Here is a 26667-nt window from a genome sequence, read left to right on the forward strand (position 1 = left end):
GGGATATGCCACATACACAATCCTCTAGAGCAGTGATTTAAGCCTGTGGCCCCCCAGCCATTATTTGACTCCAGCTCCCATGAGTTCCAGTCAGCATGGACAATGGTAAGAGATGATGGGAATTGTAGTGCAGCAACTTCTGGAAGGCTACAGTTTCTCTGCCTCTGCTCAAGGGCCTAGAATGTGGCACATGTGGTATACAGTATATCTATATTTTAAAGTGTTGGATTATATATATATATATATATATGTGTGTGTGTGTGTGTGTGTGTAATGCTTTTGTGGCATCTCATTGAAGAGGCACCACCACCACAGATGCTTTCATCCACCTACCATCCAAGGCCTGTGAGAGGGAAGGTCCCATTGTCCATGACCAAGTTGGGTGGTGGCATGTGTGTAGCCAGTATTTTTGTTAGTGGGGTGGTGAGGACTTGGTTGGGGGAGCAGAAGCAACGTGATTGGTCAGTTAGTTAAGTATTTCTATTGCTTTACTTGATGGGGGGGCAGCTGCCCCCCTGCCCCCCTTGGCTACGCCCATGGGTGGTAGATCATAGAAAATACATTGGAGTGGTTTTAGCCGGGAGCTATAAGTGGCAAGAAATGGGGTTCTGTTTTCTAGCTATCTCTGGCCCCCCAAAGGGAAGTCTGCTGTGTATACAAAGCTAAAGCACTCCTGATTGAATTGTAAATGGCAGTTGCCTCAGAAATCTGGTTTTAGGCTACCATTTTCAAGAGCAGTGAAGCAAAATTTAAACTCCATCCACCTGCCGTTTAGATTTGTTATTCCTATTTTACGGGATATTCTACAAGTACTGTGCTTTTTTCTTTTCTTTTCTTTTCTTTTCTTTTCTTATGACTGTAATGGCTTAAACTCTGGTGCATTTAGGTCTCGCAGATGATTGACAGGGATTTGTTAAGGATCTTGACGTAAGAGGTAAACAATGAGAAAAGCCCATTGCCCACCTAGTTTTGCTGAAAGCTATTTGATGTGTGTTCCTATGCAACAAAAATTAAGTGTCTGTGTAGGTGTTCCATGTTTTTACAAGCTCTACTCTTCAGTTGTTATAAGATAAAAAAAACCACCACAATTTTCTCCCTCAGTAAATGCTTCCTTTTGGAGAGAGAAAAAAAACCCCACTGGAAAAGCATAATTCATCTGCCCACTTACAGCCTCTATTTTCTTCCTGGCAGTGAAGCATCTTTGACTGTGATTGTTGTTTTCCCTTTAAAGAAGCCAATGTTGAACAAGTGACAGATAAGACAATTTCCTACCTTCCCGTGACCATACAGATCAATTGTTCATTTAAACTGAAGCTGCATTTTGTAGAAAGAGGGGAGGGGGAGACCCTACAAAACAGCCAATGCACTGCAGTGAGGATTCTGCTTGGCAAATTATCCTTCGAAACCCGGAACATTTAATGGGTGCTCTCATTAAACCAGCAGGGAGTTTAAAGGCAGCTTTAGTTCTCACATACATACAGTATGTGGTGGTTGTGAGGTTGTTTTTTTAATAGCATTCAGTGGTTTTCCCCCTTGCGCTGAATCATTTTATTTTCTCTGCAATCTTTTGAAACTGTTTGGAAATATTGTGCATCTTTAGCTGGGAATAATAGGATAGAAAAGAAATGCATTCCTGCAGAATGCTGTAAATCTTTCTGAGGATAAAAATCTATGGAGATGGGGGAAGTGAACATAGTCTAGTTAATGCTGTGCTGTGACCCCACGTATTTCCACTCTTCTTACACTTGTTCGTATGTTTTTGTAAGAGAACACCGTGTGTATACAACAAATACAGGTATGCTGCATTCTCATAAGATCATCTTGCAAAGTGTACATGTCAGGTAAAAAATGTTTCATTGAAATCTGTCCTGGCCCCCACCCAAAATGAGCAAGCAGAGGCTCTTACTTGTAAGTAAGAAAGAGATCTTTCTTCAGTCAGGTAACAGTATGAACCCAGCAGAAAGCACAGGGCTCAGGGGCCTTAGTTCAGGAGTTCAAGAGCATGGCAAGAAGTTCAGAACCAGATGGAAGCAATGAAGATATCCCAACAGGTTTCCATGCCCCACTCACCAAGCTGTTAAAGGTGAGAAGTGACATGCTGACTCATGAGGTTTGTGGGAATGTCAGGATTGCTGATGCATGCTCAATCAGGATGGGTGGGTCATTGCTCACCTGTGAAGGCATTGCTTGGTTCAAGGCAACAAGATTGCACCCTCCTGTTCAGGATCCTGTTCAGTCGCTACTGCCTCCTGCTCTCACCTTCATGGCCCTCCACTGAGGCTCTCTGCTCTGCAAGAAAGAAGGAAGGGAGGGAGGGAGGCAGCACCCCTGCTCCCCCTTCCAAAGCTGCTGATGTCAGGATGGAAAATGGTGATCCCTGTTCCTTCCCATAATTCTCCCTCCCCCTCCAGTGTCGGAACCTGGCTCATGACAAAATTAACCATTTGAACATTATAGTTATATCGAGCCATCTGTTACACTTGATTAGACTCTGCTATTCTTCAGCATAGCTGCTCTGAGCCTCAGTGAGAATCTTCCACACCGAATATGCCAACTAGTGAGCATGGCTGGGGCAGGCTTTGCAGCCAAGGAATCTCTGAACACTCCACGGACTTTTGCTGCTCAGATGGCATTGCTGGAGGGGGGCCTAAAAGTCGGTGTGGCAATCAGTATTGTCACTCTGTCCAGGTGCTTGTGAAATGCAAAGTTATAGGACAAACCGGGCCTTTATTTTTGGATGCAGTTTCCTTTTGAACGATGGAGGGCTGGTCTGGTAGAGGGTATTTGATAAGTGCAGGCATGACTAACAATATTAGCTTTGGTTTCTAATGTGGCTTAAACACAGCTCATGGGGTGGCTGGGCTCTGCCACCTTCCATGTTCATTCATCTCATCTGGCTTCAGATTCACAATGTGAAGTGGGTGGCTTTCTGGAGCCTCTGCATTGTTTCTGCCCCAACGCCTCTGGGTTTATTGGCAAAGGAGGAGGATTGCTGCTAATGACCTCCCGGGGGGGGGGGGGAGGAAAACTCCTGATTTAGCGAAGGCCATTCTTGACCTTGACACAAGATGGGACAGGCAAGGGGAAGGACTCAAAATAGAGCAAATAAAAGAAAGGGAGATCAAACAAGAGATTGAGGCTGGCCATATCCCCTCACCCCCCATTCAGCTAACACCTGGCTCAGTTAGAAAACATGACCGGTCCAACCTTCCCCTTGCAGCCAATTGAAGCTGTCATCTCCCAGCTTGTCACCCGCTGTATCTGGAGGCCCCCAGGCTACCCCAAGAGCTCTAATTAGGCCGAAATAGTCCTTCTGCAACTGACCTGCTAAGACCTTTGGCAAAGCATTTAACATCATTAGTTAACATTTTTTTCTTTTTCTTTTTTCTTTTTTTAAAAGTGTGAATGTAAATGAACAGCCAGAGTATTTCAATAGGGAATGTCAGTGGCATCATCCCCCACACCACCTCACACAGGCATATTTTTTTCATGAATAGTTTGCTTGTACTCACAAAAGTTGGGGGAGCAGGGACAGCGGAATGTGTGAGCAGCAGAGAGGGATCCACCAGCCCATCCAGACACATGCAGAGCAAAAGCAAGGCTAGACATGATAACCTTCCTGCCCTTTGGAGATGAAAGGAGAGGGGTGGGAATCAACAGTAACTTAAAAGATAGCACCACTCCTTCTGCGAAGTCAAAACCAGTGTTTTCCCAAGAGTTAAGTCTGTTCATCACACACGGAATTACATGTGGAGGGACAGGGAGGGAGAATAGGAGTTAGTGCAGTTTTTACGTCAGTATCTGCTGTAGCATGTGTAAATATTTGAAGGATGACCATGAAGTAAACATATTGGACTCTGCAGCTGTGTAAACATGTTATACATATGCAGTGCTTTTTTTCTCCCTAAAAAAAATGTTTTGTGCTACTCTCATTTTAACTCAAGAAAATCACCATTTTATAGTTCAAATCAGGGAAAATAAATACAGTAAATGGACAAAAGTACAAAGATTCACAAATTTTTTAGGGGTATGTGTACCCCTGCGTACCCCCCAGAAAAAAAGCACTGCACATGTGTCTCCAAAATAGATGGCCAAGGCTGCACTTGAACTACTGTTTATGTAGTTCATGCACAGGTTCATGTCAGTATCTGTTTCTTAACTTGTCTCATTTGGGTCCAAAGGGGAGAATCTTATAATTCTACTTTTCCCCTGCAGGTATTTTGATGAGTCATGCAGAAGACATGTCAGGATGTGTACATATTTGCAGTGTGGAAATGTGTAGAAATGAGCCTGCAAGGTGCAACCAGAAAATTACCCTGCACCATTTCTAGTCCTTACACATCTAACAACTACGCTCATGCTTGCTATGCCTATGATATATCCCAGTAACAGCTGGCACAGTCTGCATTCTGCTAGTCATGATGGCTATATTCTGTCTTCATTTTGGGAGGTAGTAACCTCTGAATATCAGCTGCTGGGAAGCACATGCAGGGAGATTACCACATGTACTCTGGTCTCACTTGCAGGTTTTCCATGGGCATCTAGTTGGTCACTGTGAGAACAGGATGATAGACTGGATAGGCCTTTGGCCTGATCCAAGAGGGCTCTCTTGATCATCCCTATTCACTTCCCTTCAAAAAAGTGAGCACCCAATATATTCATTTTCTCTCCAGGTCCCTTGGGTTGTTTGGACAGATTTTCAAGGGAACATTAAGAGTGCCATTCATTCATTCAAACAGGCATTTAATCTTCAATTAAAAATCCCCGGTGCAACTACAAAAAAACCCCAGTGCAACTAACAACTAACATAAGGGAAACAGTTGTATTAAAGAGAAATTTCCAAACAATCCTCTCAAACAAAACATCACCATCATAACTAACTGAACAACGAAACCTAACAAACCTGGTCTATCACCCAGAAATTGAAGTGTCTCGGAAAGTGTTTTGGGAAACAACAGCAGTTCCATAAGTGTCCAACAGAGATGGACCAGAACATCTCCCACAGCCTTTGGACCACTTATGAGAAGGTCCCTCCATGACAATGGGCTACAGCCTTCCAGGATGGAAGAAGTGGGGCTGTGGGGGGCTAGAATCCTCTGTGTGATTGGAGGTGTGACACTGAACATTCCTGGGGATGATCTGGCAAAAAAGACTGTCATTGCAGGCAGTGCTAATTTGTAAAGAAGGGGAAGGGGTGCAACTTGTTTTCTAGGAACCAAAAGACAACTGAAGTGTCTTCCTCGCTGTGCCTTGGGAGCAGAGCTGAGGTAATGGAGGGTGAGAGAGCCCCCGACTAGCCTAAGGGGGAACTGTGTCCTCTCCTCATGCAGATTCAGAATGTAGTGTTGATTGTGTCCCCATCCCATGGGATTATCAGTAATGCTCCACACAAAATTGTAACCTAATGGGGCAATGATCTAAAAATAGGGTTACTGGCTGATTGAAGAAATTTTAGTTGATTAATCATAGAATTGTAGAGTTTGAAGGGATCCTAAGGGTCATCTAGTCCAACCCCCTGCAATGAAGAAGTCTTCAGCTAAAGCATGCATGACAGATGGCCGTCCAACCTCTGCTTAAAACCCCGCAAAGGAGGAGAGTCCACAACCTATTAGTTGATTAATTCATTAGCCAATTGATCAAATCTGCATAAGTTTGCATAAGACTATAAATTCAACACTTCTAAAGAAAAATGTGGTTTTTTTGTTTTCAAATGATGTTGTGTTACAGCAAACTTTGTCATATAAGAGCCATGTCTTCATCAGTTCAGGGAAGGAGCTGCTTTTAATACAGTTGGTAAGTACTTGTCCTAAAAATAATAATATCCACCACTTAGGAAATTGGGTGTTTTTTGTTTTTCAATTTTTTTTATTGAGTTTTCACAAAATTAAGAAACACACAAACAAATAAACAAACAAACATAATCATATCCTTATTAAAACTGATCTTCTTAACATTGTTAACTGACTTCCTCGTGTCCCCCTAGTTTCGTTTCAATGCAAATCATTTTAACGGTTTTCCAAATCAAAGTTCTTAAAATCTTAACTTAATCCCTTAACATCAGTCAATCTTCCCATTTCAGCATTAAACATAATAATTCCTCACATTGCTTATTTAAACCCTAGGCCTAGTTGGTAATTGCAAGCTTTTTCCAATTATTTTAACTTTATGTATTTAGCTAAATAGTCATTAAATTTCTTCCATTCTTCCTGATACTCCTCCTCATTTTGATCACGGACTCTTCCGGTCAGGGCAGCTAGCTCCAAAAAATCCATCATCTTCATCTGCCATTCTTTTACAGAAATTGGATGTGTTTTGATATAATTGATGAACTTGCTAAGTATTTCAGTCCTAAGGAAAATACTTTAAAAAATGTCTTGGCATGTCACTCACACCAGAATCTTCATTTTTCCAGCCATTAACCAAAGTATTCAGTAGCACGTGCAGATATAGATGGGTCTTAAAAAGATAATGCCTGCAAATCCCTGCTTTCAAGATAATCCAAAGGAGGCTTGTTGTGTCTGTGCTTTGCAAACTGGGTAAATAAAAGGGATGCCTTATTTTGACTCTGCATGCAAATGACAGGCTGACAGAGATAACATTCCCATTGGCCTTCCCAGGGCGGAATTGTCAACAGAAATTCTGCAAGATACACTTAGGGGTGATGATTGGGGGGTGGGGTAACCATGGAGAATATAAGAAGCCCATCATAAAGGAGCATTTAGTGCTTTAAAGCTAAATACCTCAAGCATTTAAAGCAAAGAAGAAAAAACAGTGAAGGGAAGCCAGTAACCTTAAGCACAGAGTACTTGGGAAGTCAATGGTGCTCAGGTGCCTAACCCCTTTCCCATCGCAGACCCGTCCCAACCCAGCCATTTAGGGGGCAGCCCTCCAGCTGGGAAGCTCATTGAAAAGCTCTGGCTCCCTGCCTTGCTTTAGCACATTTGCGCAAGAGCCTCCCACTGTGGCCACAATGGGCTCTGGGAGAGATGAATCAAACCTGTCAACAGCTGCAGGAGGTAAGCCTGCAGCATTGTCTTAAAGGGCCAGCCTTGTTAAACGCAACCCTAAGCACTGTGGCTCAGGCACCTGCTAACAAGATGAAGCTCCCTCATCTTCTCCACACGGTGGGCATATCTTGTCTTTGTGTAATGATTTAGCCTGATCGGTTTTCCTTCCTTTCGCTGCTGCAGACAAAGGGGAAGGGAGACAGGGCTGCTCCAATGACCAGATAAAGCAATTCCCTGGGAAACATTGCTTTGCAACAACTGTTCCTGGAAATGTCCCAGTGATTGGGAAGCTCTTAGGGCAGTTCAAGAGCAAGGTTGCTAAAAAAAAACGATGTTTCTGCATATGGATGATATGTCTCCTTCGTGCATTTGCCGGGAATAACAGTGAAGTTGTTTTCAGCTTTCCCTGAGCATTCCCTCCGCAAATCAGGAATTTCCATAGGATATAAAGACAAGAATTTTAAGGAAAGAATTTAAGGAAGGGGAAGTGTAGAATCAAACTGTTAATGTACATCAATGCCGCTTAATTCAGGGTACATGAATCCTGGAAGAAGACCATGGCTGCAATCTTGTGCATATTTACTGGGGAGTAAGTCTCATTGCACTCAGTGGGACTTTGGAGTATACACACGTAGGATTGAAGTTACATTGCCAGATTCAGGAATGGAAGCAACCAGTGTAGTGGAAAAGTTAAAGTGTTGGACTAGGAACCAGGAGACCAGGGTTCAAGTCCCCATTCATATATGAAGCTTGTTGGGTTGCCTTGGGCCAGTCATTCACTCTCAGCCTAACCCACCTTGCAGGGTAGTTGTGGGGATTACATGAGGAGGGGGAGAAGAAGTATGTATGTTGGCTTGAGCTTCTTGGAGAAAAAGAGGGATACAAATGCAATATATATATATAAAAATAAACAAAGCATCCTAACCAGGATTGTGTGATTTAGGCTGCAATCCTAGCCACTGAATTTTAACAGGGAGAAATGTAAAGTATTGCACTTGGGCAAAAAAAACGAGAGGCACAAATACAAGATGGGTGACACCTGGCTTGAGAGCAGTACATGTGAAAAGGATCTAGGAGTCTTGGTTGACCACAAACTTGACATGAGCCAACAGTGTGACGCGGCAGCTAAAAAAGCCAATGCAATTCTGGGCTGCATCAATAGGAGTATAGCATCTAGATCAAGGGAAGTAATAGTGCCACTGTATTCTGCTCTGGTCAGACCACACCTGGAGTACTGTGTCCAGTTCTGGGCACCACAATTCAAGAGGGACACTGACAAACTGGAACGTGTCCAGAGGAGGGCAACCAAAATGGTCAAAGGCCTGGAAACGATGCCTTATGAGGAACGGCTAAGGGAGCTGGGCATGTTTAGCCTGGAGAAGAGGAGGTTAAGGGGTGATATGATAGCCATGTTCAAATATATAAAAGGATGTCACATAGAGGAGGGAGAAAGGTTGTTTTCTGCTGCTCCAGAGAAGCGGACACGGAGCAATGGATCCAAACTACAAGAAAGAAGATTCCACCTAAACATTAGGAAGAACTTCCTGACAGTAAGAGCTGTTCGACAGTGGAATTTGCTGCCAAGGAGTGTGGTGGAGTCTCCTTCTTTAGAGGTCTTTAAGCAGAGGCTTGACAACCATATGTCAGGAGTGCTCTGATGGTGTTTCCTGCTTGGCAGGGGGTTGGACTCGATGGCCCTTGTGGTCTCTTCCAACTCTATGATTCTATGATTCTATGATTCTATGATTCTATTCCCTTCAATTTCAAGATTTAACATGCATACACAGTCAAGGAGAGTTTTGGTATTGGGGCCTCGCTTATGGAACTGTGTCCTAGGGATGGGGAATACACTGGTTCAGTTCACATTTAAAGGCAAAGCTCCCTGATTCGCACGTTCCAAAACATTAAGCGAACTGAAACACAGCTGTCCTTCAAAATGAGCCCTTCTCTGAAAAGTGCAGTGCGGTTCTCCAGCCAAGCAAGGTGCACAAAAATGCATATACCAGGGTAAAATGTGCACGTACATGGTGAACGTAGCATACAAAAATGCATGCCCCTCGGAAAAACAGTATGCAAAACTGATATATATATATATATATATATATATATATATATATATATATATGTGTGTGTGTGTGTGTGTGTGTATGTATAATATATATATGAAATATCATGCATATATAGGAAGTATCCTGCCTGGTGCCTGTACCTGACATCCAAAGACAACCAGAGTCTGTCAACACCATCCCCTGCCTCCATATCAAACATTTGGGTCTGCAAGGTTCTACTTTCATTTTTCCAGTGCCCAGGAGTTATGTTACACTGAGCACTCTGCAGCATTGTGGGAAATGAAAATAGCCGCTCCCAGCCATCCTGGGCGCCCTTCTGCCAGTGTCAGCTAAAAATGAAGTGACCTTTAATGGTAGGTTAAGAGGCCACGCCAGCGGGTAATCTGGACAAGGACTTCACTCTCTTAAGCAAGACAGAACAGCAACAGGAAACTCTTGATCTCACTCAGAGACACCTACGCACAGCACCACCTAGTGACTAAGCTGTATGATGGCATTATCCACATAGTGCTCATTAGTGTGAGCAGAGGCATAAGAGGGCACTTTGCTCAGGGTCACCTTAAAGCTTGAGCAAGCCGTGGGATACAACAGAGAAAAACTTGGAAAAGAGCAAACAGAAATTTCAGATACTGCTTGCTGCTCTGCACTATCAAGATCCTATGAAGTCCTCCCTGTCCGTCACTTGGTGGCAGCACTGACACACAAGACGCCAAAATCCCACAGCAAATCTCCAGTTTTACAGAGATTTGCTCAGTAGCTATAGGCAACCACCATTTCCTGAGGAATATTATGTGAGCCAACAAGTTATTCAAATCAAATTTCATCTTGTTAATAGCTAATTATTACACCACAGGTGTGAAAAAGAACAGAATTGGTGAGAGCTACCATTTCATGCCTAACCTTTCTTCAGACTGAAGAGATTTTGCAAAAAAAACCCCAAAAACTGAAACAAAACACCATCTTAGCTGTTGCAATTTTAAACAGGATTCCCAGCTCAATATTTGTTTATTTAAAAATGAAAAACATTATACAATAGCAGTAACATTTACTCTACAAAGAGGAGTTGTTCTTTTAACAGAGGGGAAATGATAGAATATCTGCAGAAATGTCTGAGCATTCAGAATATTGGTTGATTCCCTGCTGGGATTTTTAATATTTCATATATTTAGCTCTGACTTCTTACTTTTGACAGCTGGGTTCGGAGGGCACAAGAGCTTTGCAACAGAGGAAACATGAATGGCATTGGGATTAGCTTGATTTTTGTGTGTGCAGCTGGCTTGCTAATGGGTTTAGATCACGAGTGGAGAATCAGCGGCCCAGAAGTCCTATGCAGACCAACTCCATCCAGACATCCAGACACCCACTCTTTCCCCCTGAGAATAGCTTCCTTTTCTGCACTGTGTTTCAAAGATAGTTAGAGATGCGGCTGCCAATGTCCCCCCAAAAGGAGAAGGGGTTCAAGGAAGAAACAGAGTGGTGGGAGGGGGGAAATCAGAAACTGGCAGAACCAAAACATAAGGAAAATTGTGGCAGGGGGAGGGGAACTCACTGCAAGCGATCAGTTCCAATCTGTGTTAATGAAGGGGGCAAAAAAGGGGAGAGCTAAAATGTTTAAAGAGGTGTGGAGTCAGGAAGAGAAAGGGGGAGGGAGAGAGAGAGATGCCAGCACTATGAAATCGCATAATGCTGAAAATTATACTCATCTTTGGCTCTGTCTGTGTCTTTTTACTCTGCCCACCACAGAGATACAACCCCAAACAATTCCTCCTGAGGGAATGTAGATTGCAACTGGGGGCGAGGAGTCTCCTTCACCCCAGTTTGCATTATGAACTCGTTTGTGCATGTGGATTTTTTATTTTATGGTTTTTACTTTTGGTATCTTGGGATTTATTAATTTTTTTAAATCAATGTATAATTAATAATAACCCTTCCTGCTCTTGAAGTCTTTACCTCAGAGATGCGTGACCTGCTCTAGAAAAGAAAAGTCGCATAAACATCCTCATTGCAATGTTCGTGTTGGCTCCATGGAATTGGCTAAGCAAATTATTTCATGTACGGCAGTGTACATGCTTGTCCCCACTTCATGTTATCTGTGATGTAGGTTAGGCAGAGAGAAAGTGGCCTAAGGTAAGCATTTTGGTTGACTGAGAATTTTGAATTTGTTTGACACTTCCGGGGAGGTGCCTCCGGTAATGGCGGAATTCCTCTGATCGGGAGGAATCTGCTCCATGGGAATCTGTGTCTGGCCGCCACGGCGAAGGCGGAGACCCGTTAAAATCACAGACGGGAGAAGCCTGTGAGCGTGGGATTTGGCGGGCACCTTTTGCGCCTCCCCTACTCGCGGGGAACCCCGGTTTTGGGGGTCCGGAGCGACGTGTGTTGAGCGGCGCGGTGCTTCGAATCGTCTGCTTCTTCCACGGAGCGAAGCCGCATAGCTGTTGCCGGAGAGCGCTGACCTTTTCCTGTGGACAATTTGATTTTAAAGTAATTACCCGTGAGTAGAGCTGAAGCGGAAGAATTGGATTTCTAAATGTTTAATTTGGTACTGTAACGGGGAGGTTCAAAACAGGAAGTCCGCCTTCCCCTTTTGTAAATAGACTGAGGCAATGAAGTGCAAGCTGGAGTCCTGGAAAGCCTTTTGTAAAAGACTAAATTTCCATCGGCAAAGAACATTAAACCCCCTCTTGGAGGCAGGAGAAGAGAGGGGGAAGCTGCGGACTGAGTATGCCTGTGGGAGAGAGCGAAGAAATTTAAAATACCACTGCTCTGACCCTGGAAACGGGCTGCTAGCAGGACTGATGTCTTTTGGAATGTTCATTGACAGCGTTTAGAACGTTCATTGACAGCTAGCTAAACAAGAGAAATACATTGTTTTTACTGTCTCCGGCTGCTTTAAAAAAGAGTAAAAGTAACTGAAAATTGAAACTAACTTTGGATTGTTTGAATTGTGTCTAAAAGAGGATACTATTGACTATTACAAATAGAAACTGTTTCCCCCTAGTGGAAGCCTTTGAAACTGGTTGCTTTACAAGAGCTGGGCTAGGGGAATTTCCAACTGCAAGATAAAAAACCGTGAGACTCTGGGACTGACCTTGAATCTTTTAAGTGTTATGGTAAATGGAAGAGGAAAAACAGACCAGTCAACTGCTGAAAAACATTAATGTCTGGGAGGACTTGGCAACAATCCAGGAGAGGTTCATCATCAGGCCCCCCTGCTCCTTCTATTGCTGCCTTTGTACCAGTACATTTAAAACCAACAGGAATGTCGACAGAAGAGGCTTTAGTGGCTGCACTATATAAGATAAATGACTCACTGGATCAGCTTAACAGGAAAATGGACACGATAAATGCAAAAGTGGATGTTTCAATTACTAAAATTAACTTAAATACAGAAAGTATAAATAATACCAATACAGAAACCACCCAGAAATTGATACAGGAACCTACTTTGATACGGCAAACTGCGGAGGAAGCCAGGGAAAAAGCCGTTGCCGCTGAATGTAAAGTAACACAACTGGAGAGAAAGAGAAAGAGAGCCCCAGCCCTACAGAGGCAATTTGATGAACATAAGTTGACGCTTGCTATGATTGAACTTTAAGAAAAACAGACGAATTTGAGGATTAGAGTTCACCTTTGGTGGACATGCCCAAGGATCAAGACACTTTGGGAGATGATTCATAACGGAATGAAAAAGGTATTTAAATATACCCTTTTGAAGAAACCAGAGGCCTTTCTTCTGGGCATGGTCGGCCAATTGGTTTTAAAGAAGGATAGAACTTTTTTTTACGTATGCAACAATAGCAGCAAGAATACTCATTGTGAAGTATTGGAAGACACAAGATTTATCTACTCGGGAAGAATGGCAGATGAAGTTGATGGACTATATGGAATTGGTGGAAATGACTGGCAGAAATCCGAGACCAGGGAGAAGAGTCGGTGGAAGAAGACTGGAAAAAGTTTAAGGCTATTTATAGAAATACTGTAAAAATCATGAATGTTAGAAAAATGTTGGAATGAAGTTATATGGCTTTAGTAGAAATGCTATAAGGAATTAAGTATAAACAGATTAATAGAGTATTAAAGGGAAAACTAAGGTTAGAATGTGTTAAGATAATTATAGGATAGAAAACAGAGGAAGATGGAAAGGAATTGCTGAAACAATTAACAGAAGTGGAATACAAAAAGGGAGGTGTGAGGAGGTCGTGGAAATAAGGGAATGAAAGATAAGATATTGAAATTGTTCTGTGTTTTAAATGGTTTGTGTCTTGTTTTGTTAGTCTTATGTGTTAGTGTTTTGTAGTGTTTTTGTATTGTATTGTATTGTATTGCTGTATTGTTTTTTTCTGTTTTGTTGTGTTTAAACTGTTGGAAAATTAATAAATATTTTTTTTTAAAAAAAAAGAATTTTGAATTTGTGTATGATCCTTTCCTTTAAAAAGCTCAAAGTGGCTAACAATACGTTAAAACAAAAACAAAAGCACTAAAAAGCAGCAGAATGCAAAAAGATACAAAGCCACTGTTACAACAAGGAGACACCCCCCCCCCCGCAATAAAGACACTTCACTGCTGTTCTCCTCTTGAACCTAAGGATTAAGATACAAAACCTCTCTGACCACTTGGAGCAACTCTGTTGGACAACTCAGAGCAGGTACAATGGTGGCAGAAAATAAAACATCATCACTCTTACCACATAATAATGTTTTAAGATGTTCGCAGCCTGTGTTTGATTGAATTCATCACTAGACTTTCTGCCACAGTCTAGTTGTCATCCTTGCCATATTGTTGCTGCCACACCCTTGGACCACCAAGGAGCTAGCATAGCATGAGCAGGGAAAGGATGTTCAGGAGCGATTCTATCAACTGCCTGAGTTGTTTCCTTATTCCAGAGGTCAACCAGGGCTTCAACAGGGTTGTAAATTGAGTGACAGAAAAAAACCCCAAGATTCATCATGAAACCATCTGGATTCATCAATCTTCTGGAATGGACCATCTTAATGGGACCACTATCTCAGCAGACACTGGTAATTTCAAACCAAATCAGGTAAGAATCTGACATGAGGAAAGAACTATACTAAAGGTTATATCCAATGAAGTTGCCCTGTTAGTTTAAGGACTTAAGTGAGTCTACTCTGAGGATGACTAACAATGGACAGCATCTCCTGCTAGTTGCTCATTTCCCATCATTCTTTGTTGTGTGTCAATTTTGGCATATGCCAAGAGGGGGAATAAAGGGCAAAGACAAATTCCTTTGATATTTAGTGTTGGGAGTTTTTTGTTTGTTTTTTAGGTTTTTTTTACTATAACAATATATTCACTTGTCATGTTCTTTTCTCCCCTTCTTGTCTGTAACCATTTCCTAGAATTGCATAAAATGTTGCTTAAACTTTTCACATGAACTCTCTGTGTATTGGGAGTTCAAGCAAAGGCCAGTTTGTTCCAAAAATAGACAGCAGTGGCAGCTTATTGACACCAGCTCCTTCTCTTCAGATGTGTTAGGTTTGGGGGTTGTTTTTGTTCTTTTTACCTTTCATGTAAAATGTCTCTCCAGAGCCCTAGTCGTTTTCACTACTATCACACTGCTAAAATTGAAGTAGATACCTATTTTTTGGTCCCATGTTACCTAATGACCTACGATAGTGAAGTTATTGTTCCTTTGCCAAATTTCCTCTATATAAAGTATACAATTATTATACAATATAATAAATCAGCAGTGCATCTGTTTTCTTTCCTCTCTGGAATTTTCAACTACAGAAGAGTCAAGGTGCATTTTTAAGTGGATTACCTCTTCAGTTAGTGATAGTTGCAACACCAAAACTACTAATGGACAACAAATTCAAAACAAATTGGTTCTGCCATGTTTTGATTGCAGCTATAGAGAGCAAGGCTAGTTACTAATACAATTGTTATAGTCACTTAAGCTAAATATACCTTTGGTACCTCAGCTATAAATATTGAATTAAACAACACATTTCATAGTTGTAGTAATCGAAGAACGCAATATCTGTCTCAGCTTTTTTATATAAAAAAATACAGTCTTTATTTTCCTTAAAAGTTAAAGAAAATAAGAGAATATTATACTCCAGATGGGCGGGGTATAAATAAATTATTATTATTACCGTATTATTATTAATATTATTATTATTTAACTGTCATATTTTAAAATATTTACTATAAGGATGCCAGTACAGATAACTTCCCAGTAAACTTCTCAATTTGTTTAAATGAAACATTTATTTTTTCCCTTTATTAAAAACTTCAGTTATTTGGGGAATAAGGAAAACACTGAGACATTAACACCATGCAAAATTAACATTATATGCTTCTTTTAAAAGTTTTGTTCACTGCGTCAAATATGCTAAATCATATCTCAACTGAGTTAGGATATCAGAATATCTTTAGATTCAAAATGTTCTCGAAAACCCACATCTCCCAGCAGAAGTAATAGTCTATTGGAGATCTTAAGACTTGTATCAAGTCTCATTCCAGTCACCAATTTCAATATTATCATAGTTAGGTTACAAAAAGCACAACTGTAATCCTAGGTGTGTCTTCTCAGAAGCAAGCTCTGCTGAGTTCTATGGGGCTTGGCCCCAGGTAAGTAAATGACTGATTGCAGCCTACAATTATTTTAAATGGCTATTCAAACCTTTAGAATATTTATTAACATCATCTGGTTAAAAAACCACAGTACGAATAATTCAGGATGCAAAATATTTTATTGTCTTTACCTTAACGTAGCATGAGTTCACCTGAAAAAACAGCGTGGATTTTGCCAAACATCCAAATTTGTTACTGCTTGTATCTTAATATTTCATCATAGCATTGTCAAAAAGTTTTGTCATTCTATTAAGCTAAACTTGATCTTCTATTTTGAAATTGTGATTAAATTATGAGTTTTGCATAGGCATAGCAATAGTTGATATAGAAACATACACACATGCACAAAATGTAAATTGCTTATAGTCTGCAAGCCCATTAACGCAACAAATGACAACATTGCCAAGAGAGTCATTATAGTCTATTGTGTCAATGATCCTTGAACTAATAAGTCTTTAAGTAAGCCTTGACATGATAGCTTACAACAGCTCCTTCATAATGTCAGTACAATAGAATCCTAGTGAGACTTGAGATCATTCTCTTACAATGTAAATAACCTATATTGTACAGCACATACAAATGTACACACTACAGTCTCCAAATGGATTAGGGGGAAATTGCTGCTGGTTTCCCATAAGCTAAGAAGTTAGTGATGGGAGTTGTACTGAACACTAAGCAATTATGTCTGAGTTGTTTTTTTGTATCCCAGAGCATTAATCAAGCTGGAAGGCCATCTCATACTAACTGGCAGGAAAAAATATTCTTTAAATACCCCTTTCTCCTGATAACATTTTATGGAGAAATGCTATGTTAATGCAAAGTTATAACCACCCCCATGTTATAAATTTTATGTAGTCATCATTTTTAAAAAGAACACTAAATGCAACAGCACAGGTATGACTACTCTGTAGCTGGTGAGGCTTGAGCGGTTTCTGTGCAGTTTAAGTGCAACTTCATTTTCTTGAGAAAACGAATCAAAATGCTGCTATCTAGGTACTAGTCATACAGTAAGAAGTTACACCTTTTCCTCAAACACATGCAGGCATCAAAGGGGAAGACAGCAGTAGTGCAGTCCCCCAGCCTGCAAATTATTGGAGTTTGCAGACCAGTTTGGCTGGGAGGGAAGAAACGGAACTGACTAGAGAACATCAAATGGTGCCAGGGACTGGTTGGACACAGAGGAATGATGGTGGGGGGGATGGGACCAGCTGGGGAATACTAAAGGGAAGAAGGCTCAGAGCCTGGGGAATGGTGGTGGGATGACAATGAGTGGTCCGAAGGAGAAGACTGGAAATAGAAGGTGTTGGAAGCTGAAGAGGAAACAGGGATTAGTGAGCAGGGAGAATCTGTGGCAGAGAGAAGTCTAGAAGAAGAAGAAGAAGCAGGAGAGTGGGATGAGGGAAGTCAAGAGGCAGAGATGAGTGAAGAGGCACAGATGTTTTCCTCTCCTGCAGTGACAAGCTACCCTGGTCTCCCAGAACCAGGAAAGGCATGAAGAGGGCAGAGGAGAAATTATTGTCACACATGGGCAGTCTCAGATTGCTTGGCTGCCCCATTATCAAAAATGTAACTTTGAAATGAAATTTCCAATGGGAAGCATAACAGTTCCTTCCAAACTGCAATTCAATGTGAATTCCACATAATTGGAATTGGGGATCTAGCAGGAATTTAAGGATAACCCAATTTAGAGGAAATGAAACTAACCAAAGTTTGAGACAGTCACTTTATCTGGAGACATATGGAACTGAAAGTGATGTCGCAGGAGACTTTTCCACAATTTAGCCAGATCTCATGGGATGTAGAAATACACTGCAATCACAATCGCACCTCCTTTAAGGAATGTCTTTTCAATTTAGAAACTTCTTTGGTGAATACAGAGACATGAGGAGGGATTAACTCCCTGGAGAGATACTGTGATATTTCAGAAAGGATGTGAAAGGAAAAGAAAATGATTCAGTGAAGATTTTTCTTCATTACTTCCCAGCCCACCAAAGTGAGCACACAATGAGGGAGGTTCACAAACATTGATTTTAGATCTGAGGAAGTATACAGCTAACAGCATTTTAAGTGTATCAATTTTCAGTTAGTTCAACAACATTACAAATGAAAAAAAGAAACAAAGTGAAAGTTTTTATGGGAAATTGCAGGCTAAAAGTGATCATTTAGATTGTGAAATGTTTCTTTTCATGAAAAGTAAAGGGTTTTTAAATACAGAAGTAAAGTCAGGTGGGGCTTTTGCTTGCTTTATCCTTCCTAGACATTTTGCAAGCTGTAATCTGTGTCCCTTTCAGGATGGTAATCTTCAGCAATTTTGTTGCTCAAAGAGTCTTTTTTTGATCCTAAGAGGTACTTGCTAGAAAATTTATAGCAATAAAGATCATAACCAACCTTTGAGAAGTCTTGAGAAACAGTACATTTTGTGTTCAAAAATAAAAAAGGCCGAACACATCTCTAACCAAACTATGCCTAAAGCTTTCTGCAATAAGTAGTTTATACAAAAAAGAGCAGTTTAAAGCTTGCTTATGAATATTGTCAAACTTCATAAATAACTAAGTATAACCCTGGATTTTTCTGTAGCCCTTCTTGTATGCAACAATAAATAGTCCTTACGAAGTTATTCCCATTTTATAGATGGAAATGTTTAAGACAGCAGAAGTTCAAGTAAATGGTCTACGGAAGGCAATGCATCAAGGTTCAATGACAACACAGAAGAAAGAACTAACCATTTTCATATGAAAACATTACAGTGCCTAATTTATTGTGATGTGTATAAACAGCTTCAAATGTTGAAATGCAGTTATAGCATACCTTTTTGCACAGTTGAACAAAAGAGCAAATGTAGAAAGGGACAGAGTAAAACAAATGACATGTTATGGCTGTGTTTGAACATTGTAGTAAACCATGGCTTATCATGATGAGAATGAACCACAGAGAGCCTTGGGTTTAAGTGTATTCTCTTCCTTATCCCTCTGTGGATATCTGCAAATAGTTCTGTTTTTGACTAACTGCAGTTCATCACTTAATCTCAACCTGACAAACAAATAAATCTGTTTATTCTTAACTTGCAGCACTGAAGTGACCTCCCCGGGGTACAAGCCTGGGCAGTGTGATGGAGGTCCTGGGCTGCCCAGATGACAAGAACCCCCTCTCGGCCTCATTGATGTGGCTCAAAGGAAAGCAGTGCAGTGTCTTTGGACCAAACTGGCTGCAGGAATTGCCAGAAGGAGACGTACAAGGCACCACCCAACCCTCTGAGGGACTTCACTTCAGATTTGTGTAGGGTTTACTCCTTGGCCTTTTCTTCTCCCAAAGAGACTGCAAGGCAGTGGAGGTTTAGGATCACAGGTTTCCTTCTCCTAGATGTGCTGCTTTCTCAGGTTGACGAGCCCCTACAGCACTTGCAGAAACTGCCTTCTTGACTGTTGGACCCACTACTGGTCTCATTTACTCTGCCAGAGTTGGTCTTCACATTCAAGGGAAGTCCCTAGCTCATTGAAGGTTTGAGACCCATTGGCTACTCTCACCTTGTTTAGCCAGCCAGTCAAAGCTATTTCTGATGTGGCCACTGTCGCATGCTGACAGCTTCTAGGAGTCACAGGTGAGAGCTGAGTGCAGGGTGGAGATCAAAGGTAGACAAACTACTCCAGAAGGAGCACGGTGTGTCTCCCACCTCCCCCAACCTCCCTTATTAACTATGGTTTGTTTAAAATAGGCCAAATTCAAACCATGAATTATGAAGTGAGCTTGTCAATCAAAACTGGAAGTGAAAGCTTCTGATCTTTTTGTTGCTCTGCTAGAGGAGAGCGAAGAGCAAATGAGTCCAAGACTCACAGCAGTTTGTATAATAAACCATGGTTTGTTATGATGTGTGAATGAAGCCAGATCCTATAGCAATGTGGGAAACTTTCTTTCTTAATCTGTCCAACTAATCCAACTCCCATCTCTTGCAGGGGCTCAATTAGTGCCAGCACCTTCTGTCAAGAGTTTGGGTGTAACCTTTGACGCCTCCCTTTCTATGGAGGCACAGGTTGCAGCCATGGCAAAGATGGCATTTTTCCATCTCTGTCATATTAAGCAGTTGGTCCCTTATTTCTCTCGCCCTGATCTGGCCACAGTGATCCATGTGACAGTCACCTCCAGGCTTGATTATTGTAACTCACTCTACGTGGGGCTGCCCTTGAAGCTGACCCAGAAACTCCAGCGGGTGCAGAATGCTGTGGCGCAGCTCCTTATGGGGTCCTTGCCATGGGATCACATTCATCCAGTACTTTACCAGCTGCACTGGCTCCCGGTGGAGTACAGGGTCAGGTTTAGGGGACTGGTTTTGATCTTTAAAGCCCTGTGCAGCCTAGGACCATCATACCTCTCCTGGTATGTCCCACAGAGGACCTTAAGGTCCATAAAAAACACTTTGGAGGTCCCGAGCCTCAAGGAGGTTAGATTGGTCTCAACTAGTGCCGGGGCCTTTTCAGCACTGGCCCCGACATGGTGGAACACTGTCACAAGAGACCAGGGCCCTGCGGGATTTGACATCTTTCCGCAGGGCCTGCAAGACGGAGCTGTTCCGCCTGGCCTTCGGCTTAGACTCACTCTGACACCTTATATGGGATTTGGTATATAAAATTTCCTTTGGCTTTTTGGGTGGCCCATGTAGGACCAGCACGGATAGCTGTCTCGGGTGAATACCTGGTGTTTCCTCCCTTTGTGGTCTTGATTTAGGGGCTACTACTAAAATGAGGCTGCATTTTAAGCTGTATTTTAATTAACTGTTTTTTTTTCTTATTACGTTTTATTGTGATTTCTATTTGGTGTTAGCCGCCCTGAGCCGGGGAGGACGGGATATAAATAAAAATTTGTTGTTATTATTATTATTAATCTGATCCTTTCTTTGGAAAATTGGAGTGGGCCGCTTATCATTTTTGGAAGCTAAGCTGCAGGAGGGCCTTCATGATACAGGTGAACCGCTTCCTGTTTTCAAACTTTTTTTTTTAGACAAAACACCATCCCTGCATAAAAGGGCATATTAGGAGGTCTGAGGAAACCCAAAGGTTTTGCAGAAGGACAACAAATATTTAGGAAAAAGCCAAAGGTGAGAAACCTCCAAAATACCAAAAAAACCCAGAACACATTCAGTGGCTATGGGATGCTGACTGGAGGGCAGGGGAATGGAAAACCAGCAGAAGTGAAATGGAATGGAGTTTCATGAAGGCAGGTATGGTTGGCTGCTGCTTAGCACATGTGAGTGACTCAACCGGAACAGGAGGGGTTTGCTTCTGCTTCTCTCTCACCCTCTGGATGGCCTAGTGGGGAAACATGTGGCTTGTGGTGCTGTGCAAAGACAAGAGGAACAAACAAGAGCGAGGCCTCTGCTAGCTACAAGGCTGGATACAATGGCACTGCTGAGTTAATGGCAGTAAAAGCCACTGACTATGCTAGTTTTTACCGTATTTTTCGCTCTATAACACGCACCTGACCATAACACACACGTAGTTTTTAGAGGAAGAAAATCCGTAGGCATGCCACCCGTTAGCATTCCCTCCATAACACGCACAGACATTTCCCCTTACTTTTTAGGAAGAAAAAAGTGAGTGTTATGGTGCAAAAAATATGGTACTTTAGTCTCAGCAGCATGGAGAATTAAACCCACTGGGCCTAATCAAGGCTGTTTCACCACCCAAAGGGAAAGCACAGGAGACAAAGAGAGGTCATGCTGAGGCTGCTCCTGTCTTGGACCACCTTTCCTTGTGGAAACTGCAGCAAGGACCATGGGGCTGACTGAGCCTCCTCTGGGTGGCTGTGTCACTCAAAGGAAGAGAGCAGGTAAGAAGCCTTGCAGGACCAGCTGGCACCTGTCTGGCTTGCTCAGTGTCTCTAAATGAGTGACAGGGAGCCTGTGGTGTTGCAGATATCAGTGGGGAGTCCAATTCCCATGAGCCTCAGGCTGCATGGCTAATGGTGAGGAATGACAGAACAGCTTGTGTGACAGCAGCTGCAGGTGGCGGTAGCACTGGCTGAGCAGCCGGCATGGGTAGCACATGCAGGTACTGGGAAATTCCCCCCATTAAGGATTCCCTTATTCAGGTTGAAAACTGCAGTGTCTGAGCTGCTGGTAATAAACGAGGCTGCCCAATACCAGGTATGTTAGGCTGGCCAGCAGCAGAAGCAAGCAAGGTAATAGCTAGAGGGGATGCTGTAAAACCAGAAAATTCACGGGTGGAAGATGATGTCCTATCTACAAGGCCCCTTGCACTTGGGATGCAGTATCCTCCTCTGAAAGGAGTCTTACTTGTCCATGTAGGAGGCCCCTTGAAAGGACATCAGGAAGCTCTCCCATATAATGTGCCCTCTGCAAAGCTGGAAAAGATTTCAACAGGCAAGGACACACTTGTGTGCTGTGGTAGCAGAAACAGCCAAAGAATGTCCAGAGCTGGGTGCAGAGCTCTTAACTGCCATTTTGTCTGCCGCTCCCCCATCGCCCCCAAGTCCAAGTGGGGCTCCATTGGTACAGCTCCATTGGTACAACAGTGCGGTTTGGGGGCACTTCCTGATGATTTCCCTGTAGTGTGGAGTTGAAAGAAAAAAACTCTGGCTGCTCCCTGCCTGACATGAAAGGCTTGGGCTGCAAGCACTGATGAAAGAAGGCATGAGTCCCAGACAAATAAGTACCGAGACAAGGGAGAGAAAACAGGGCTAAATAAGGGAAATAAGTGTTTTTTGTTTTTTAAAGTTAGGAAAAACAACACAGGGAGCAAGCAAATGGAAAAGCGACGCACATACGAAAACAGAATCGGAGGCAAAAAACAGCAGTTGAAAAATTGGTCAAAAGGTCACAGAATTGGTTGCGGGGACGGACCAAAATGCAATCACAAGCCTGAGCGGAATGACAGGAGGGTGTCTCTCTCTCTCACACACGCATGCGCACAGAGGCGTCTGTCCCAGGTGAAGGCAGGGAACCGGCTGAGCTGACAAAGACTCGACTGCGCTTCCCGCCTTTGGGCACCAGGTGGCGCTACAACCCGCCGTGTCCCAAGTTTATTCAATCTCCGGAGGAACCTAATCAGCCGGCGCCGCGCCGGAGACGTTAACAGGGCTCAGCAGGAACCTCCTCGTCGTGGTCCTCCCTCAGAAGTCGGGGCTGACGGATTCCGAATGGGCTCTGCTAAACTATTCGGCACAACTATTCGACCGAAGCCCGAAGGAAAGAACTGAGGAGAAGAGGAGAAGCGGGAGGAACGCGATCCCGCGAGAACACGGTAATCTCGGGGCGGGAGGCGCGCGTGCTCCGTCTCCTAGCAACGGAGCCCCGGCGCCTCTCCGAGGAGACATGGAGTATTGCGGGAACCGGGCTGTGGGCGAGCAGCGGCAGCAGCAGCCGCAGCGGCGGTTCACCATTACTGATCTCAAACACCAGGCTGCGGAGTATTACCGCAGCAACGAAGTGCCGCAGCGCCTGGAGGAGGTGCTCAACGCCATGTTCTACGAGCGCCCAGAGGACTTCTACGGGCACCTGGTAAGCCGGACCCCTGTGTAACGGCACCCCCCGCTTGCGCATGCGCCTTTGGCCCAAACCGGAGGATGGTGCGATGTGTGCCTGGTGCGCACGCGCACCGGGAGTAGGGGGGGGGCGGCGGGAGACGCCTTAGGTGTGGGACCGGCTGGGTGGGAGTGCAGAACTCCCAGTGACCTTAATGCAGGTCGTGTGTTCCTGGTGTGTGCATCTGCATGGTAGTATTTTGGCCCTTTACAGGGCGAGCTTCTCCATGATATTTCCGAGGCAAGTCCCACTGAGCTCCTGTGTGTCCCCATTCAATCCAACGAGAGTTACTCCTAGCTAAGTGGGTATATAGTGGCTGCAAATTTACTGCTTAAGTAAACAACAACCGAGAGCCTTGACAGCACCTTAAACACCAAAATATTTATTTTATGGGTTGAAATCTGCATCATCATATGTGAAGAGTGCACTCTGGTACATGAAACCCGTGCCATAATAAATTTGTTTGCAGAGCAATCCTGTGCAGGTCAACATAGCAGTAAATTGGGCAGGGAATGGTTAGCATATGCTAACATTACTACATATCAGTATAATTTGTACTGTCACCTGCATTACGATGAGCAAGGCACACTTAGGAGGTAGAAGGGTTCTCATCCTGTACAATTTGCAAGTCTATTGTAAAGAGGACGTTCATGAGATTCATGCCACATGACTGTATACCAGTAGGTTGGCAGAGTATACTTACATGGTGTATAATCTTATGAACTTCCTCCGAACAATATGCTGTAGCATATACAGTAAATGTCATGATCTGCCTTTGTTTCCCATTGGTAAAATGGTAATCTTATGACATAATCTCAGTGTTAATTCGGATATTAATAAAACAAGGGTTATAATGCACTAAGCCCACTAGAAAATGTGATTTAAATGATTGGTAATAAAAGAGGGAATTAGAAAATGCGAACATACTTTTTATGATACCATATGTCATCGGAAGCAGAAATAGTATTATATGTCATAGCAAGCTCACATTTGGGCAGGCTACCAAGACCTGCCAATATTTGTGGACCTCTACCTCTGAAATTCAACCATCAGTACAAAACATCATAGTGCCTTTTGGAGTGCTTCCTGATCGATCATTTCTCCTGATTGCCAGGCAGCATGCCCTATACTAGCGTGTGTCAGGGAAAATGCTGGTCCCTGTATTAATTCCTGCTAGTCCAAAGGGCAGGCTAGGATCCTGCAGAATCAATGTCAGTGGCACAATCCAAGAATTTATTGTGATCCATCCTTGACTTCATCGCAGATGAACTGGTATCATTACAGTTTACCATACTCCAGAAGATTTAGTGCAAGCCAAGAGGGTACCATTAGGATTTTAAAAAGAAAGGAGATAATATTGTTGGTAATAGGTATGATCCCAAGCCATGGGTGCAGGAGCTACTAAATGAGCAGTCTGATAAATGTCAGGGAAAAGTTTCACTGCAGACGACTGTGTACTAGGAGAATAGAAATCTCATTTTAAATATATGGGAAATAAGTGCTATAATTGTTATCTTCCAGGCAAACTACTTCTCCGAATTATCAAAGCCTCCAGTGATAACCAAATTAGTTGGGAAAAAGGTGCTTGATGGGATTGGTCGGCCAACGTTAGAAGTGGAAGTGTCATGCCGAGTTAGGAACTGTGTCAAGGTATGAACTGTTATGTGCTTAATTCTCTATTTGATCCAGAGATATCTGACTGCCAGACTGAGGGCTGCCTGCAAATAACATTGTCCGTGAGCTTATATGGACACTGGTCAACCCCTGCCAATTTTTGTCTCAATATGATGAAACCAAAAGGCCCAAAGTAGGTTTGATGTTAAAATGTGTCAAGGCATTTAACATATCTAGGTGTTTTCCCCCTTAACTAGCTGCTGTGTGTTATGTGTGTGTCAGGATTGGGACCATGGTGCTTGGAGAAGGGTTTCCAATACTTCTTTTTTTCCTTGATGAAAATCCCCCCTCATGCTATTAATGTGAACAGAATCTAATTAATGTGTCCTAGGGCTGGTAGCAATTTTGGTGGAGTGTTTCTTCAGGACCACTGCATGGTAGAAAGTTGTAATGTTTCATTTGCCTGTACACCATGATCCTGAGTGTAAAAAAAGTTTAGGGGCAAATTAGACATCATACTATCACCCTTTTGAAATTTGGAAGGGTCTTGTCTGCTGTGACTTTTTATAAAATGTCTTCACTAGGGTTGAGGGATAAGGATAAGGATGAGACACCCAACAGTGAAGTCTACACAGGGCTGGCCCAAGGCATTTTGCTGCCTGAGGTGAACCAGAAAATGGCACCCCCCTGGGAATTGTGGTTTGTTAAGAATGCTGGGTTAGGGCATGGGCAGGGAATATTAGGCTCAGAGACCAAATGCAGTCCTCTAGGCCTTTCTGTTGAGGTCCAGGCCAGTCCTCTTCAGTCCTGCTTTGCATCCTCTTTGAGGGTTTTTTTGTTTTTTGTTTGTTAACTGAAATGTCTTTTTGGATGGAGAGAAGGTACTGTGGTTGTGGGATAGGGCTCATCTCACCCCCCCTCAAAACCCACTGCCTCTTTCCATTCTGCTGGCTTGCCTTTCCATTCTGTCTTGCCTTTGAACCATGGCTTACTGGAAACCGTGGCTGCTCTCTTGCAAAGCTGGGAGCTTGTCCATCAGGACGCAGCTGCACACGCAGCGTGCCACTTGAGCAGGACTCTGTGGGTTAGTGGCTTGATAGATTTACGGAAAAGACTATGTTGTGAAATGGGGAGGAGAAGTGCTGTGGTGAAGCAAGGGGGACTAAATGCAGATGGATAACAGGGGTGGGAGGAGAGAGAAACAGGAATGCCAGAAACAAGGGAGGGTGAACTAGAGAAGGAAAGAGCAGGGAAGGAGAGGGAAAGTAAAGAAGCCAGAAAACAAGTATAATCTGGAGAATGAAAGTGCGGGGGTAGGGTGGGGGACTTTTCTGCATTCCTGAAGGAATTGCTCCATGGAGGAAGCAGGGAGGTGTGGACTGTACCTAGATGCAAATTTGCCACCCCTCACAGAGTGCCACTTGAGATCATGGGAGGGGTAGCCCCAAGTTTACACTTGAAAGAGTACATATCCCTCACTTGGGTAACAGAAATGGCATGAGTGGAAGGACAGAAGACACCCAGTGTTTCTGTGTATTTGCTCTTCAAAAATGTATATTAAGGTGTATTCAATATTAAGGTATATTCAATAGAGAATCAAAGGATAAATAACTGTTAGATGGATTTGTAGCTGGTTGATTGACCGAACCCAAAGAGTACTCATTAATGGTTCCTCGTCACCCTGGGAAAAAGTGACAAGTGGGGTGCCGCAGGGTTCTGTCTTGGGCCCGTTGTTGTTCAGCGTCCTTATAAACAACTGATGAAGAAATTGGGCGGGGGGAAGAATCATAGGCATAGCCAAGGGGGGGGGGAGCTGCCCCCTATAATCCTCAAAAATTATTGAAAA

General features: G+C 43.0%; 1 protein-coding gene across 6 annotated transcripts in view; it reads left to right on the forward strand.

Moving 5' to 3' along the window:
* The first annotated feature begins 22606 nt into the window (after nucleotides 1-22606).
* ENO4 (enolase 4) overlaps nucleotides 22607-26667 on the forward strand; it is a 29929-nt gene continuing 25868 nt past the window's right edge. The window contains exons 1-2 of one of the 6 annotated variants that reach the window (XR_014219848.1): nucleotides 22607-23183; nucleotides 24729-24857. Coding sequence is in view for 3 of the 6 variants with exons in the window: in XM_082222673.1 (XP_082078799.1) it covers nucleotides 22998-23183; nucleotides 24729-24857 (315 nt within the window). In the remaining 3 variants the exon portion in view is untranslated. The other 5 variants (XM_082222673.1, XM_082222674.1, XM_082222672.1 and 2 more) reach the window with 5 other exon arrangements.

The sequence above is a fragment of the Podarcis vaucheri genome (assembly GCF_965113315.1).
Source record: "Podarcis vaucheri genome assembly, chromosome: 5".
NCBI classification, from domain to species: Eukaryota; Metazoa; Chordata; class Lepidosauria; order Squamata; family Lacertidae; genus Podarcis; species Podarcis vaucheri.